Source organism: Poecilia reticulata, chromosome 16 (assembly GCF_904066995.2).
Source record: "Poecilia reticulata chromosome 16, P_reticulata-male-v2, whole genome shotgun sequence".
NCBI lineage: Eukaryota > Metazoa > Chordata > Actinopteri > Cyprinodontiformes > Poeciliidae > Poecilia > Poecilia reticulata.
In genome coordinates this window covers 6,027,573-6,044,805 of record NC_088845.1, presented here as the reverse complement: position 1 = coordinate 6,044,805, position 17,233 = coordinate 6,027,573, and the positions used below count along the sequence as shown (strand labels likewise).

The following is a 17,233-nucleotide window of genomic DNA, read 5'->3' as shown; positions in this document are numbered from 1 at the left end:
TATTAGATGAATATGTAATCACATCTCTAGTCAAATCACACACTGTTACTCTTCAGCATCAAACAAGTTTGTAACTCCCTTTGTTAGCCTCTATCCAATTTGCACCCTAACGATTATGTTCCCTTATTTCCTTTAGTCTTAGCTTTGAGGGTGCTTCCTAACATGTCATTTCCTTCAGCTTTAACGTTTGTGAGCATGTGAACTATGTGAATACATGTATGTGTAATCAAGCCTGCTGTCATGGTGAGGTAAGAGAAGACACAGGCAGGCCAGCATGAAGTGAAGATGATGATTTAATGATGATAAACACAGGAACACAAGAAGCTGACAGAACGGACTGGTTACACACAACGAGGATCCGACAAGAGACAAAGACAACAGGTGGGACTAAATACACTCGGAGGGTAATCAAAGAAACGAGACACAGCTGGGATCAATCAACAGGGAAGACAGAGACTCACAGGGGAACAGGCTAATAAAAACAGAAAAACATCAAACTAAATACACAGAAAACACAGATCACAACACCTGCAAATAGCTAAATGAGATAGAGGAAAACAGAATTTTTTATACTCAACAGGGTCATTTTCACAGCTCATCAATAAACAAAATGATTCTACTTTGGGAGCAAAGGCAGATGTGAATATTTGTAGATTGGAAAGGAAAATGTTTTTCTCAAAAGAATAACATCAACCTGAAAATAAACAACAGTTGCTCTTTCTCCAGAAAATGAGTTTTATTTCCTCACTGCAAAGCTTGTGCACTGCAAAAGCAGAAAACGTACTGGTTATTTTTATCTAGTTACTAGTGTAAATATCTCTGTTCAGTTGAGATAAGGCAAAACTTAAAGTAACTTTGCAGCCAAATTTAGAATCTGCTTGTTTTAAGTCAATTCCTTAATACTGATTAAAAAGTTCTTGTTTCATTGGCTGATTATTTAAGTTATAAGAGCAGAAATGTTTGGATGTTAGTGAAATAATCTGTCAATGGAACAAGAAAATTTTTCAGGTTTTGTTAGAACGATGAGATGTTAAGGTTACTCTGTATGCAGATGACAGCGCAGATCAGTGTCTGTCCTGTGATTGGACAGATCAGTGTCCATCCTGTGATTGGACAGATCAGTGTCTGTCCTGTGATTGGTGGCTTTCTCTCCAGCAGGAAGTTGTGAACAGAGTTTAAAAGCTGCTGCAGGACTGCAGACATTCACAGAAAGCTGGACCAGCAATGGCTCTGCTGAAGGTTCTGCTGCTGCTGGGGCTGGGTGAGTCAGAAACACTGGACACACTGGGGAAACTGGTCACACTGAGGAAACTGGACACACTGGGAAAACTGGACACACTGGGGAAACTGGTCACACAGGGGAAACTTCCACTGGTTCCAGGGAGGCTGCTCTCTGTGACTCTCAAACTTCCCTCTGATTCTGTTTCAGACTGAAACTTCTTTACATATGAACTGTGATGCTTTTTAATCTTTAATCCTTGGGTTGCTGTGGTGGTGCAGGGGTTAAGCCTCCTTATGCATCCCATATGAGGAGGCTTTAGTCCTCGATGTGGCTGTCGCAGGTTTGATTCCCAGCCAGGTGACCTTTGCCACATGTCTTCCCTTTCTCTCTTTACCTACTTTCATGTCTTAGCACTTTAAAATAAAGGTCACTAGAGCCAAAAGAAAAAAAATTTTATCTAAAAAAAAAACCTGTTTATCCTTTTTCTGTTCCAGCAGCCATGTTTGCACCTGGTTTCTGAATAAAATCCTCCTTTTTTCTTCTCCAGGTGTTTCAGTGAACTCCGATGTTTCTTTGCAGAAGAGAATCATTGGAGGTCATGGCTGTGACGACACGGAGCGCCTTTATCATGTTCGGCTGGAGATCACAATCTTTAAGGGAACGGCCATCTGTGGAGGATCTCTGATCCATCCTCAGTGGATCCTGACTGCAGCTGACTGCTGGAAGTCAAACACAGGGTAGGAAAGAGGCATAAACAGTTTTATCTGCTGATGATCAGGTTTTCTGTGTGTTCATTATAATCTAACCTTTTTTGCAGGACTAACATAGCAGTTGTAAAAGTTCATCCACGGACTGGTACACCGCAGGGTCACAGAGTCACAAACAATCCTGTGCTCTATACTGACAATGGCCAGAAGCATGACATCATGTTGCTGAAGCTTCCGAAACCAGTAACAGATGTCCCTCTTGCTCCGCTACCTGACTGCAGTAATCGTCCTAAAGTGTAAGTCTTTCTCTGATCATAAACATGACTTCAGGTTTTCCATCACCAGTCTTGCCGCCTCTTCTTCAGCACACCTGAGTCAGGTAATCAGGCCAGCAGCAGAACCAGAACCTGTTATCTCAGGTGTGTTGGACCAGAGATACATGTAAAGGACACAGGACACTGAGGACTGAAAGAGGACACTTCTGTGTCAGTGGATGAAGTCCTGCATGGATTTATTTCCTGTTCTTTCATTGTTCTTCATAACAATTTTCTACATTGTTATCTTGTATTTTTACATTTTATTCTAATTGTGTTTCAGAGGTGATATTGTTCAGCTGGCGGGAGAGGGAGCAATGACAACTGGCACCAAAAATCGGCAATGTGAGAAATATTAAAGTTATGAGAATAAAATCTTTGTTTCTGGGTGAGTGAAGAAGATGTTTATGATTCTCTTGTTTCTATACAGTGCGCGCTGTTCTTGTTGCAAAACATCTTCAGTGTGTTGACATGAAAGTTGTTGAGGTTTCCCAATTTCGGCCAAGTGATGGCCATACATTCTCTGCTGCAGAACCGAACACGGACGCATGTTATGTAAGTTTGTTTCTTCAATATCTTTCTACAGTAATCAGAAGACTTTTCGTTTTTACAACATAAATATATCGATACAAATTTTTCTACAGGGCGACGCTGGTGGAGCAGTGGTGTTAAACGGCACAATTTATGGTGTGATTTCTGTTGGTGGATCACACTTTCCATGCAAGAAGCCAGTTTCAATCATGGATGTGTGTGAATACATTGGATGGATAAAAACAACAACTGGGGCTAAATAAAACATGAACCATCATGAAATATACTTCTCATCAAATTTCCTCTCAGATATAATTTCATTATTGTTTCTTGATCAATTTGATCCACATGTTTATAGAATTAGAATAAATCAATAGTTTTGCTTTTTCAAACCTGACCTTGATCTCCCTAATGGATCTTTGTCTGTCTCAGAAATGAACAATAAATCAATAAATGCATGAAAAAGAAACATTTCCTGGCTGATCGTCTTTAGATTTATGGTTCAATTTGTTCAGTTGATATTTTCCCTGAACTGAGTCTTAAAATGTGACATGAGCTTGAAATCACATGAAGAGGAACACCAGAAGTAAATGTATTCAGTTTTTGTCTTGTTTTACAGAGGAGATCATTATACACTCGGAGCAAGGCAGATTCAGTGCTATGAGCAACTTTAAACCCAGACTGAAACTTCTCAGTTGTATTATTATCTTTTAAAAACATTTCAAGCTGAATAAACACATTTTTCAAGAATTTTAGGTTAAAAAAGACAATTTAGAAATGGGCCTGAAATTTGCTAGGTCACTGTAGTCTAGATTGGATTTTTTAAGAAGGGGTTTGACCACAGCATGACTGCAATGAGGTATTTATCACCTTAAGAAGATAGCTGCCAAAATAATAAAAATGTATTTTATCAGATGAGTAGGAAGACGGCCCAATGGATAATTTGAAGGCCGCAGATGCTTAATAACCAGTCAGTTCATCTATAGAAACTGGCTGAAAATGCTCCAGAACAGCTATACAGTGTGGCATTACATGGGAATTTAAATCTACCAGCTTATTCGAGCCTCTAAGGGACTCTGCAGCTCTGAAGTTACTATTCCTGATTTAGTTCTAGAGAACTTTAAACTCCAACAAGACCAAAGAGCTGTGCACAAAAAATAATGCAACAGAAGTCACATAATGCAACAACTAACTAATATTGAGATCCTAATGTAAAAATAATAAGAAATAACATTATGTGTTTAATGAAGATACAACGAAAATTTGTTCAAAAGTTAAAATCTGGAATAAAATAAGCCTGCAGACGCTCCTCAACCACTGGAGATTATCCTGTACGCCTTGCAGCATGCGTTGTGGCTCCTCAGCTGCTGTGCACTGACTCCAGTAAATCCAGGTGTCTCCTTTCCCCTGGACGGACAGCATGAGATGTCCTCTCCACAACTTGGCATGGTCGGGTGAAGCGAGGTTCAGACCACTTTCTTTTGATGACCTTCAGCCGTACCCAGTTGATTCCTGGAGTCGGTCCTGACCCCGGGCATTCCTGTGTTGTCTGGTAGTTTGCAAACTTCGCTGCCAGGATCTGTAACTCATTAAAGAAATCAGATAAATATGCAGGTTCACCTGTCCATCCAGGAATCCGGGTGGCAGGTCCTGGAAACATCCTTCCCGTCTGGAGCTCATATGGAGAAAACCCTGTTGATTTGTGAATGTACATTTGGACAGACATCAAAGCAATAGGCAATGCATCTACCCAATTTAATTTAGTATGTGCACAAATTTTAGCCCATTTTTGTTTGATTGTTTGGTTTAATCTCTCAACCTTGCCTTGTGATTGTGGGTGATATACTGTACCAAATGAATGTTTTAGTCCCAGCATCTGCTAGACTTTCTCTAGATCTTGGTTCCTAAAATGAGTGCTGTTGTCTGATCTAATTTTCTCTGCAAATTCATGACTTGGAATGTAATAATTGATCAGAAACTGTATGACAGCTTTGCTGTCCTCCTTTTTCGCTGGTCACGCCTTTAGCCAGCCCGAGTATGCATCTACGCACATTAATACATACCTGTGTCCTCTGACAGGTGTTATTATATCTGTAAAATCAATAATGATTTCTTTACCTGGTTGTGAAGTCAAAGGGAAATGTCCCATTGGTGGTCCGATGGTTAGTTTTGCATTGTGTTGCCCACAAATTTCACATGTTTTCACATGGTCTTTGACCATGTCTCTCAGAAAAGGATGCCACCAATGCTCTAGGTTTTTCATCATCTGTGAAGTCCATATGCTTCCTGGAGAACCTGGATTCTCATATTAGGAGGAAGAATTGCTTTACCATTCAGTTCCCGCCAGAGCCCATCATTGCAGATGGCCCCTCTTGCTTTCCAGACAGATCGTTCTTCTGGTGACACCCCCTTTTGGTGTTGAATAATTTTCTCTAGATGGTTCTGTTCCACCTGCTCAGGTTCAGTACTTACCATTAATAGAGATGGCAAGTATCCAGCTGCCCTCTTGGCGGCCTCATCCACGGCCACATTACCTGCTGTGACTCTGGTCTTGCTTTGATCATGACCCCTGCATTTAATCACAGCAACAGATTGAGGCAGCAGTAATGCCTCTGCTAATTCTTTCATTTCTGTCTCATGTTTTATGGGCTTTTGTGCTGCAGTTATAAACCCTGCTCTAAGCCACTGAGGAAGTTTTATGTGCACAGCACTAGCCACATAGGCTGAATCACTGTAAAGGTTCACTCTTTGTCCCTCAGCTAATTTTAATGCTTTGATCACTGCTTTAAATTATCTTCTCTGTGCTGATTGGGCACCCTGAGGCAGTTTTTTCGCCTTCAGTACCTGAAACTCGCTGCCTAAATCTTCCACTATTACATATGCTGCTCTCAATCCGTCTGTGTCATGTTTAAAACAGCAACCATTTGTGTAAAAATTTCACATTTTCACCTCCTAGGGAAGTGGCTTGTAATTCAGGTCTTATTTTTTCTTCCTTTTGTACTAACTCCTCAGTTATGTGGTTGTCCTGCTGGCATCCTGTCAGCCATATTCACATATTCATGTACAAAATTTATGTCGGGTGATTCCAAAATTTTGCTAAATTTTTGTTGTCTCAATGTTGTCAATGTGAAGTGCTGTGAATTCACATATGCTACTACACTGTGTGATGTCATAACCTGCAATGGATGACCCATTACAACGTGTGCTGTTTTCTGAATTGCTTTTCTCCACACCTGCTGCATGTCTTGTACATGATGGGTGTCTTTTCTCTATAGGATCCAGCACTGCGCTGACGTATTGGAGAACTCTCCTCTCACCCCCTTTTTTCTGATACAGAACTGCATTAACTGTCAGTTCTGTTACAGAAGCATCCAAATAGAACTGCAAATTGTAATCCGGAAGAGCCAATTGTGCGGCAGCAGCCAATTTTTGTATCAGACAGATAAATGAATTTTCTGCCTCTGTAGTCCAATTTAGAACATGGCCGAGATTACGTATCCCATGTTCTCTGACTAATGCCTGTAAGGGGTCTGTTAGTCCAGTATAATTAGGAACAAAGTTCCTACTATACCCAGTCAATCCAAGCCACAAACTGTGAACATTTCCTTCACAGTTCGTGGCTTGGGGTGATTCAAGATCACGGATTTGTGACTGGCAGACATCTGAGTGCCTGACCCAGTGATAATCCATCCCAAAAAAGAAACATGTTTTTTGGTAACCTGCAGCTTAGATTTGCTTACTTTAAAGCCCTTGCCAGCTAAGTGTGATAACAACTGTCGTGTGGCTTCAATATAAGACTCCGTCTGTGCTGCCAACATGAGGTCATTAACATACTGAATCAAGGTCACACCTTTTGGCAACGGACAATCCACTAAATGTTTCAAAACCCTTTTGATTGAAAATCCCTGGGGACAGAGCAAAGCCCTGGGGAAGACGCATGTATCTCAGCTGCTGAAAGGGCCGTGTGATCAGGCTGAGCTGTAGTCCCAGCAGTCAGTTCAATATCACAAAAATTCGTGTTTGTTGTTGAACGTCCCTGTTATGTGCTTTGGGCACATTATGATTTTTGTCTATTTCTTTTCTTTGTTTTCTTATAGACTTTAGTTGAATGACCTTTTGTTAATATATCTTGGAGTTAGGATAATTTCTTTTTGGTCATACGTTAATTTGTGGCGCTGTTGGTCCACCTATGAATAGGCTGGCTTTCGGCATGTTGAGAGTTCAGCCTTTCCACTCGCTTCCGCTCGCTCCACCACCACCGGGCGCGGTGCGCACGTCCAGTCGCTGTGGGCCGCAGCTTTCCAGCCTGCCATGCGGTATTTCTGTTAGCCTTTGTTTGCTTTTCTTGTGATTTTTGGCCTGGTGGGACCGGTTGTCCTGTTTGCGATCTTTCTTTTTATTAGATTCTTTTTTGATTTAGACCGGTGCTAGTAGGGGCTTCGACGGCCCTGTATAAGGTTGGCCCCCTGCTGTACCGTTTTGTTCTGTTTGATCGGCTCACCAGGTCCAACTTTCTGTTACTACTTTGGGGTTTTGTTTTTCTTCTTTATTGGACACGGGAAACTGAGGGCATTTAACTCTCTTTCTCCACAGAAAATCAGAAGCAGCTGAACCAAGAAACCCAAAGTTCAAGAGAGTTTAAGAATAAAATATTTTGTTAAACCCTCATTCCTGTCTCGTGTCCTCAAATATGTTGTGCCCTTGGTGGACGTAACAGTCCCAAAATGGCTCTCAAGTCTCCCAGAGCCAATGTTAACCCTTTAGTTAGGGAATCTAATTCATTCAACCAAGGAACAGCTCCGTCCGCCAAAGAGGGGAGCTTTTCAATAAAGGCCTGCACATCTCCAAAGGAAAATGGCTTATATTTTTGTCCTTGTGGTGTTCCTAATAAAGGCATGGTAAGTTTGGGGGAATCGCCAGAACCACTCAACAAAGTAGTCAGACGATTTGATAAATTAGACATCTGTTGTTCCATATTTTCAATATTGTGCTAAATTCTGTCTTGTAATTGAAAACATTTCTCCTGAAGAGAATCTAATTCTGCAGCAGTTGCAGCAACCTCAGCAGTGCTGCATTGAGGGGCTAGCACAGGAGGGGAGCATCACTCTGGCGCTCCAAGGAATCCACTGAACACCCAGTGGACTGTGGAGTGGGGGACAAACTTAATTTGTTTCGTTTGGATTGGACTTGGAGGCGATGATGACTCATCGTCGAAAAGCGGGTCCTCTTTAACGAGACACACGTGGCGTAGGTGCAAAAGAAGGAAGAGAAAAACAAAGTCTTTCACGCTGCACTCGGTCTGCCATGAGAAGACTATCAGAAACAGACCGAAAGCTTATAACAGACCAAGGGGGAGAACTCGGCAACACTGGTGCCTCCTGATCCAGTGGACCATTAGGAATAACTGCAGGAGGAACTCTCACAAGATCCCATTCCTCCATGCCAATACAAACATCCAATAATGGGTGTAATCCATTATTGGATTACACCACCTCCTATTATATGGAGGTGGTGTAATCAAGTATGCAAACATCTAAAAGACATGGAAAGAAACACAAAATTATTTATTCTCAACAGGGTCATTTTCACAGCTCATCAATGAACAAAAATGATTCTACTTTTGGGAGCAAAGGCAGATGTGAATTTTCATGGATTGGAAACCAAACATTTTTACTTAAAAAAAACCCCCATCAACCTGAAAACAAGGAAGAGACGCTCTTTCTCCAGAAAATCAGTTTTATTTCATCAAGTTTTCAATCAATTCACTTGAGCAAAACTCACTGCAAGCTTGTGCACTGTAAAAGCAGAAAACTTACTGGTTAATTTAGTCTTCTTTCTAATGTAAATCTCTCAGCTCACTTGAGATAAGGCAAAACTTACAAGTAACTTTGCAGTCAAATTTAGAATCTGCTTGTTTTAAGTCAATTCCTTAAAGTTTGATGAAAAAGTTCTTGTTTCATTGGCTGATTATTTAAATTATAAGAGCAGAAATGTTTGGATATTAGTGAAATAATCTATCAATGGAACAAGAACATTTTTCAGGTTTCGTTAGAACGATGAGATGTTAAAGTTAATCTGTAAGCAGATGACAGCGCAGATTGGTGTCCGTCCTGTGATTGGACAGATCAGTGTCCGTCCTGTGATTGGTGGCTTTCTCTCCAGCAGGAAGTTGTGAACAGAGTTTAAAAGCTGCTGCAGTACTGCTGACATTCACAGGAAGCTGGACCAGCAATGGCTTTCCTGAAGGTTCTGCTGCTATTGGGGCTGGGTGAGTCAGAAACACTGGTCACACTGGAGACACTTCCTCTGGTTCGAGGGAGGCTGCTCCTCTCTGTGATTCTCAAACTTCCCTCTGATTCTGTTTCAGATTGAAACTTCTTTGCATATGAACTGTGATGCTTTTTAATCTTTAACTGTTTCTCTTTTTTCTGTTCCAGCAGCCATGTTTGCATTTGGTTTCTGAGTAAAGTTCTTCTTTTTCTTTTCCAGGTGTTTCAGTGAACTCAGCTGTTTCTTTGCAGAAGAGAATCATTGGAGGTCATGACTGTGCTGACACGGAGCGTCGTTATCATGTTCGGCTGAGGAGGATCAACGGAGAGATAATCACTGTCTGTGGAGGATCTCTGATCCATCCCCAGTGGATCCTGACTGCAGCTGACTGCTGGGAGTCAAGCCCAGGGTAGGAAAGACACATTAACACAGTTTTATCTGCTGATGATCAGGTTTTCTGTGTTTTCATTATAATCTAACCTTTTCTGCAGGATTAACGAAGTAATCGTAAAAGTTCATCCACGGGCTAATGAAGAGAACACTCACATAATCCGGCAAGATCCTGAGGTGTATGTTGACCAGGGCCAGAAGCATAACATCATGTTGCTGAAGCTTCCGAGACCAGTAACAGATGTCCCACTTGCTCGGCTACCAGACTGCAGTAAACGTCCTAAAGTGTAAGTCTTTCTCTGATCAAAAACATGACTTCAGGTTTTCTGCTTCCAGTCCTGCTGCCTCTGCTTCAGTACACCTGAGTCAAGTAATCAGGCCACCAGCAGAACCAGAACCTGTTTAGCTCAGATGTGTTGGACCAGAGACACATGTAAAGGACACAGGATACTGAGGACTGGAGGAGGACACTCCTCTGTCAGTAGATGAAGTCCTTCATGGATTTATTTTGTGTTCTTTCATTGTTCTTCATAACAATTTTCTACATTGTTATTTTGTATTTTTACATTTTATTCTAATTGTGTTTCAGAGGTGATATTGTTCAGCTGGGAGGAGAGGGAATAACAACAATCGGCCCCAATAATCGACGATGTGAGAGAAATATTAAGGTTATGAGAATAAAATATTTGTTTCTGTCTCTACAGAGAAGGTTGAGTGAAGAACATGTTTATTAATCTCATGTTTCTCTGCAGTACACATTGGTTTTGCTGCAAAACATCTTCAGTGTGTCGACATGAAAGTTGTTCAAGTTTCCCAGTTTCGGCCGAGAGATGGGTATATATTCCGTACTGCAGAACCGAACACAGATGCATGTTATGTAAGTTTGTCTCTTCTATATCTCTCTACAGTGATTAGAAGACTTTTCTGTTCTACAATATAAATAAATATATCGATATAATATTTTCTACAGAGCGACATTGGTGGAGCAGTGGTGTTCAACGGCATGATTTATGGTGTGATTACTGTTGATAGATCACACTTTGCATGTAAGAAACCAGTCTCAGTCATTGATGTGTGTGAATACATTGGATGGATAAAAACAAAAACTAGGGCTAAATAAAACATGAACTATCATGAAATAGAATTCGCATAAAATTTCCTCTCAGATATAATTTCATTATTGTATCTTGATCAGTTTGATCCACAAGATTGTAGAATCATAATAAATCAATAGCTTTGTTTTTTCAAACCTGACCTTGATCTCCCTAATGGATCTTTGTCTGTCTCAGAAATGAACAATAAATCAATAAATGCATGAATAAGAAACATTTCCTGGCTGATCGTCTTTAGATTCATGGTTCAGTTTGTTCAGCTGATATTTTCCCTGAACTGAGTTTGAAAATGTGACAAGTTTTAAATCACATGAAGAGGAACACCAGAAGTAATTTATTTTGTTCAGTTTGTATCTTTTATATCAGAACTGAACATGCAGCATCTAAACTGCAGCTCTGGAGTTACTATTCCTGATTTAGTTCTAGAGAACTTTAACTCCAACAAGACCAAAGAGCTGTGCACAAAATAATGACACAGAAGTCACATAATACAACAACTAACTAATAATTAAATCCTAATGTAAAACTAATAAGAAATAACATTATGTGTTTAATGAAGATATAAAGGAAATTAGTTCAAAAGTCAAAATCTGGAATAAAATAAGTTTTAAGAAAATATTTAAAAACAGCTAAAACTAATTAATGGTAGCTTCTGTTGCAACAAATGTAACAATTATAGTACATTATTTTCCTCTTTTGCAGTTAGAAAAGCGTCATTGTTAATTTTAACTTTTATTTTTAACACTTACATAAAGCTCTAAAAAATCTACTTAAAAACATTGACATGAAAATAAAGGAGGAAGTTCAAAAATATTTTCTTTCACTTTTGAAATTTAAATCTAAATTACATGTTTGCTATGTGAAACATCTCAGAAATTACAATTTGGTTTTCAAAAGGTTAAATATGACATATGTAGAGATGTTAGTACTGCGAGGTGGGCGACTGTGGATCTGTGGGAAGAGTTGTCCTGTGTTCGGAAGGTTGTAGGTTCGATTCCAGCTTCCTCCTGCTTCATGTCAATGTGCCCTTGGGCAAGGTGAGTGCGAAAGGATGAATGTGACTCTAGTGTAAAGTGCTTTGAGCCGTCAAAATGATTGGAAAAAGTGCTATAAAAAGGCTTCAGAAGGCTGTCAAAGCAGCACAGAGAATCATTGGCTTCCCTCTCCTCTCCATGCTGGACATTTACACCTCACGGTGCCTTAACAGAGCAAAAAACATCCTGAAACACAACTCCCACCCTGGCTTCAAACTGTTGGACCCGCTACCCTCCGTGAAGCACCACAGGTGCTTTAGGACAAGGACAAACAGATTCAAAAACAGTTTATTTCCAAAAGCTGTAACAACCCTAAATTCACACATGCACTGACCTATTCCCCACCTCCCCCAGTACCTACCTACAGTGTAACACTTGTGATATTTACTGTGCAATGTTTACATTGTGCAAATTGTACTGCTATCAGTAATACTATCTTTAACAGACTGAAAACATATGAAGCCTCTGAAGAGGCTAAATAATTCAGTCAAAATAAAACCTTTCAACATTGCCAAAAAATTCAAGTAAAAAAACTTAACAATCAAAGGCAAATACAGGTTCAATAATCAATCCTGAATTGTTTATTGAACACCTGCTATCTGATCATCTTTTTTTACTGCAGTGAGCCTCGATATAGCCAAACTCTGTCAAGTATGGCATTGTTTTTATGTCGTATTAGCTTCGTCATGTTGATGCATTTTGACGTGCTTCAATTTTCCGCCGCAACATGCAAACTTCCCCATTCACTCAGTGCGTTATAGTTCCACATCGCTTAGGATTTGTTGCTGCGTGTTTGCGCGGTGTGAAAGAAAGAGGAGACCAGCTGCACAGGCAGGCTGCGAAATGAGAAGCAGGTGATCGGTTTGTATGATCGGCAAAAAGAGACCGTGATCGACGATACACTTTTTCAAGGAAATCGGCCGATTATGATCAGTGGCCAATGTACATATGGACTTATGTACATTAATTTAACTTAATTCTTTTGCTTTTGCTATGCCAACTTACTTTTTTGGGTTCATTTAACTCAAAACTTACACTAAATAGTTGAACCAACTTAATTGAATTGCTTCCATAGGTAACAAGCAATTCAATTAAGTTTATCCAACTTAATTTATTAAGTTTAACCAATTCAATATATTCTAATCATCCAACAAATTTATTAAGTATGTTTAAGATAACAGATTTAAGTCACTCTTACTCAAATCATTTATTTTCTTCTAATAAACATTTAAAATATCTTTGTCTTAATTCTACAGAAAGTCAACTCAAACTTATAAATAGTTCCAAACTAAATATTTTGAAAAACTCTTTTTACAGTGTCCTCAAAATATACTCTAATTTAAGTTCCAAATCTTTTCCTTAAAGGACCTTTTTACTTTGACTTTACTTGAAATAATTAAGTTCAATACCATATTTGTATCCCACGTCTGACCATGACTGAAGCAGACCAGGGACAGATTCCCCAGTAAGCGACTGTGGCTCTGTGGGTAGAGCAGTCGTCTTGTGATCGGAAGGTTCTAGGTTCAATTCCAGCTTCCTCCTGCCACATATCAATATGGATGTTGGTGTGTGAATGTGACTCCAATGTGAAGTGCTTTGAGTAGTCAAAGTGACTGGAAAAGTGCTGTGCAAGTTCACTGATTTGAGTAAGACTGACTTAAATCTGTTATCTTAAACATACTTAATACATTTGTTTTAAAAAAATTACAAATTGAGTTGGATGATTAGAATATATTGAATTGGTTAAACTTAATAAATTAAGTTGGACAAACTTAATTGAATTGCTCGTTACCTATGGAAGCCATTCAATTAAGTTGATTCAACTATTTAGTGTAAGTTTTGAGTGAAATGAACACAAAAAAGTAAGTTGGCATAGCAAAAGAATTAAGTTAAATTAATGTAAATAAGTCCATAAGATGAACTTCAGCCCAAAAAACACTTTTTAGAGTGTAACTGCCAACTGAAAAAAAATAAATAAAAATCCATCTTGATTTTGATGCTATTCGTTAAAGAACAACAAAGTTTTGCCCTTACAAAACATCCATATTACAAAGTAACACAATTGAGGTTTTGCAAAAAGAAAAAACAAAAAAAAAAAACCTTTGCTTGAGCCTCATTGGGATGATTTTAGGATTGGTGAAAGGAAGTTTCATGAAATCCCACCAAGAGGGTCAGATTCAGCTTCCCAACCCAGGAAATTTCAACCCAAGACTCACCAGACGGTGCCGGAGGCTCCGTTCCTGCCTGCCGGCTCACTCAGTCTTGAAGGTTTTGAGCTGTAATTTTCACCGTCTCCTCGTTGCCCTTGAGGTTCCCTCCAGATGACCGTGTGCAGTCTGGAGTTTTGAAACTCTGCCGACAGTAATCGAACACCACGGGATGCCAAATCACCATGTAAAAAGCGCGAGTGCAATAATGTTCTGTAGAATGTTTCTGTAGAATTAAGACAGAGATTTTAAATGTTTATTAGAAGAAAATAAATGATTTGAGTAAGAGTGACTTAAATCTGTTATCTTAAACATACTTAATAAATTTGTTAAATAAAATTAACAAATTGAGTTGGATGATTAGAATATATTGAATTGGTTAAACTTAATAAATTAAGTTGAACCAACTTAATTGAATTGCTTGTTACCCATAGAAGCAATTCAATTAAGTTGGTTCAACTTTTTCTTTTTAGAGTGTTGGTGAATGTCAAGTTGTCATAATTTACCGAAAGACGCTTTATGACAACAGTCATAAATATTCATGAAACGAGTGTTGTGTCATGTTTATGAAAATGTCATGACAGTCTTATTCACCCCACTTCAAATAAAGTGTTACCCTATCAATAAACTGGATGTCTTTAGATGAAAAATAAACAGTACACACCTCTCCCGCAGGACATGACATAAGGGGTGCCAACAATTTAAAGACAATACCATAGAAGAAGAAATAAAAATGGAGAGGCTTAAAGTCTTAAAACAACACGATTAAAACAATGACAGAGTTTTTTAAAGATGTTTCAGTCAGGTAAGGAACAACATGAATCACCAAAAAAGAGACACTTTGTGTAATTATAGCAAGAGAAATAGAAACTGGTTACATTCACCCCACAAGAATTACACAAAATGAAAAACAGTGCAAGACATTCAGTACCACTACAAAATAGAGTTTTTTCACTGCAACAATGTAACACACCAGTCAGTGCATATGATCACGTATCCAGACTTTTTCCACTCCATAACAAGCAGAGAGGCATATTCACTAATAGACTTCCTTATGATACCCTTCATCTCCGTCTCAGACAAGACCTCCTGCAGCTAATAATGTGCTGGTGCTAGGCATCGATAAGGCAAGCGAAACGGCTGGTCATCAGTCAAGTGAATGAGATGGACAAAATCCTTAGTCTCCCCACAATCCAGTTTTCCTCTGGAGAACACATCCTGGTAAGAACCCACAAGTTCAGCCAGCCTTCTCTTGAACTCATCTGACACCTCACAGCTCTCTATGTCGATGTCATGTAGACCACAGTCTCTCAGCATCTGTACAGGATCAGAACTGTAATGTGGTGAGCTTGTTGAAACAGTAGAATGACTGCAGTCCAGTTCAGATTTCTCCCAATGAGAGTAGGGCGATACGCCGTGGTGGACGTTGCGCATTTTGATTTTGGAAAGGTGGCAACCCCACTCTGTATGCAGATAACCGCGCAGATCAGTGTCTGTCCTGTGATTGGACAGATCAGTGTCTGTCCTGTGTTTGGTGGCTTTCTCTCCAGCAGGAAGTTGTGAACAGAGTTTAAAACCGCTGCAGGATTGCAGACATTCACAGGAAGCTGGACCAGCAATGGCTCTGCTGAAGGTTCTGCTGCTGCTGCTGGGGTTGGGTGAGTCAGAAACACTGGACACACTGGGGAAACTGGACACACTGATGAAACTGGACACACTGGGGAAACTGGACACACTGGAGACACTTCCTCTGGTTCCAGGGAGGCCGCTCATCTCTGTGATTCTCAAATTTCCCTCTGATTCTGTTTCAGATTGAAACTTCTTTGCATATGAACTGTGATGCTTTTTAATCTTTAACTGTTTATCCTTTTTCTGTTCCAGCAGCCATGTTTGCACCTGGTTTCTGAATAAAATCCTTCTTTTGCTTCTCCTGGTGTTTCAGTGAATTCAGCTGTTTCTCTGCAGAAGAGAATCATTGGAGGTCATGACTGTGCTGACACAGAGCGGGGTTATCATGTTCGGTTGAAGATGACCAACGGGCAGACAACCACCATATGTGGAGGATCTCTGTTAAACCAGAAGTGGATCCTGACTACATATACCTGCTGGAAGTCGGAGACAGGGTGGTAGGAAAGAGGCATTAACACAGTTTAATCTTCAGATGATCAGGTTTTCTGTGTGTTCATTATAATCTAACCTTTTCTGCAGGATTAATGTAGCATTGTTAAAAGTTCATCCACGGACTGGTACACTGATGAGTATCAGAATCCTAGACGCTCCTGTGGTTTATGCTCCCGAAGGCTGGAAACATGACATCATGTTGGTGATGGTTGGAAGACCAGTAAGAGGTGTTCCGTTTGCTCAGCTACCAGACTGCAGTAAACGCCCTAAAATGTAAGTTTTTCTCTGATCAAAAACATGACTTCAGGTTTTCTGCTTCCAGTCCTGCTGCCTCTGCTTCAACACACCTGAGTCAGGTAATCAGGCCACCAGCAGAACCAAAACCTGTTATCTCAGGTGTGTTGGACCAGAGATACAGTTAAAGGACACAGGACATTGAGGACTGGAGTTGGACACTTCTGTGTCAGTGGATGAAGTCTTTCATTGTTCTTCATAACAATTAATTTTATACATTGTTATCTTGTATTTTTACATTTTATTCTAATTATGTTTTAGAGGTGATATTGTTCAGTTGGCAGGAGAGGGAGGAACAACAACCGGCCCCAATAATCGACGATGTAAGAGAAATATTAAAGTTATGAGAATAAAATCTTTGTTTCTGTCTCTACAGAGAAGTTTGAGTGAAGAACATGTTTATGATTCTCATGTTTCTCTCCAGTACCTAATACTGGTACTGCAACACGTCTTCAGTGTGTCAACATGAAAGTTGTTGAGGATTCCCACTTCCTGCCGGCATATGGCCATACATTCTCTGCTGCAGCACCGAACACGGATGTATGTCATGTGAGTTTGTTTCTTCAACATCTCTCTCCAGTGATTAGAAGACTTTTCTGTTTTACAACATAAATGAAAATATTGATGTAATTTTTTCTGCAGGGTGACGCTGGTTCAGCTGTGGTGTTCAACGGCATGATTTATGGTGTGATATCTGCAGGTGTATCAGAGCATCCATGTCAGAGACCAGTTTCAATCACTGATGTGTGTGGATACTTTCAGTGGATAAGAGGAATAACTCGGTATCAATAAAACAAACCGTCATGAAATATAATTCTCATCAAATTTCCTCTCAGATATAATTTCATTATTGTATCTTAATAAGTCTGATCCACATGATTGTAGAATCAGAATAAATCAATAGCTTAGAATTTTCTCACATAGCCTTGATCTCCCTAATGGTTCTTTGTCTGTCTTAGAAATGAACAATAAATGCATGAAAAAGAAACATTTCCTGGCTGATCGTCTTTACATTCATGGTTCAGTTTATA

General features: G+C 39.7%; 2 protein-coding genes across 3 annotated transcripts; both read left to right on the top strand.

The window, feature by feature from the left end:
• Positions 1 to 290: 290 nt before the first annotated feature.
• Positions 291 to 17,192, top strand: LOC103477684 (trypsin-like). Of its 2 annotated transcripts, XM_081597361.1 has the most exons (7): positions 291 to 381; positions 1,156 to 1,261; positions 15,730 to 15,913; positions 15,996 to 16,181; positions 16,464 to 16,525; positions 16,627 to 16,751; positions 16,845 to 17,192. In XM_081597361.1, exons 2-7 carry the CDS (start codon positions 1,225 to 1,227, stop codon positions 16,992 to 16,994), a joined length of 744 nt encoding a protein of 247 aa, XP_081453487.1. In that variant the 5' UTR covers positions 291 to 381; positions 1,156 to 1,224; the 3' UTR covers positions 16,995 to 17,192. The 2 variants fall into 2 exon arrangements, with proteins under 2 accessions (XP_081453487.1, XP_008429172.1); XM_008430950.2 differs by lacking the exons at positions 291 to 381; positions 15,730 to 15,913; positions 15,996 to 16,181; ... (1 more) ...; positions 16,627 to 16,751; positions 16,845 to 17,192 and adding exons at positions 1,770 to 1,959; positions 2,040 to 2,225; positions 2,527 to 2,588; positions 2,674 to 2,798; positions 2,888 to 3,243.
• Positions 8,941 to 10,762, top strand: LOC103477685 (kallikrein-1-like). The gene is made up of 6 exons (XM_008430951.2): positions 8,941 to 9,042; positions 9,264 to 9,453; positions 9,536 to 9,721; positions 10,024 to 10,085; positions 10,187 to 10,311; positions 10,405 to 10,762. The coding sequence occupies exons 1-6, from the start codon at positions 9,006 to 9,008 to the stop codon at positions 10,552 to 10,554; spliced, it is 750 nt and encodes a 249-aa protein (XP_008429173.1). The 5' UTR covers positions 8,941 to 9,005; the 3' UTR covers positions 10,555 to 10,762.
• Positions 17,193 to 17,233: the final 41 nt, after the last annotated feature.

Excerpts from the sequence above, each read along its gene's own strand:
- LOC103477684 (XM_008430950.2), top strand. The coding sequence starts at position 1,225 with ATGGCTCTGCTGAAGGTTCTGCTGCTGCTGGGGCTGG. Across the intron at positions 1,960-2,039 it reads TGCTGGAAGTCAAACACAGG|GACTAACATAGCAGTTGTAA; the intron begins GTAGGAAAGAGG and ends CCTTTTTTGCAG. Across the intron at positions 2,589-2,673 it reads TGGCACCAAAAATCGGCAAT|TGCGCGCTGTTCTTGTTGCA; the intron begins GTGAGAAATATT and ends GTTTCTATACAG.
- LOC103477685 (XM_008430951.2), top strand. The coding sequence starts at position 9,006 with ATGGCTTTCCTGAAGGTTCTGCTGCTATTGGGGCTGG. Across the intron at positions 9,722-10,023 it reads TGCAGTAAACGTCCTAAAGT|AGGTGATATTGTTCAGCTGG; the intron begins GTAAGTCTTTCT and ends ATTGTGTTTCAG. Across the intron at positions 10,086-10,186 it reads CGGCCCCAATAATCGACGAT|TACACATTGGTTTTGCTGCA; the intron begins GTGAGAGAAATA and ends GTTTCTCTGCAG.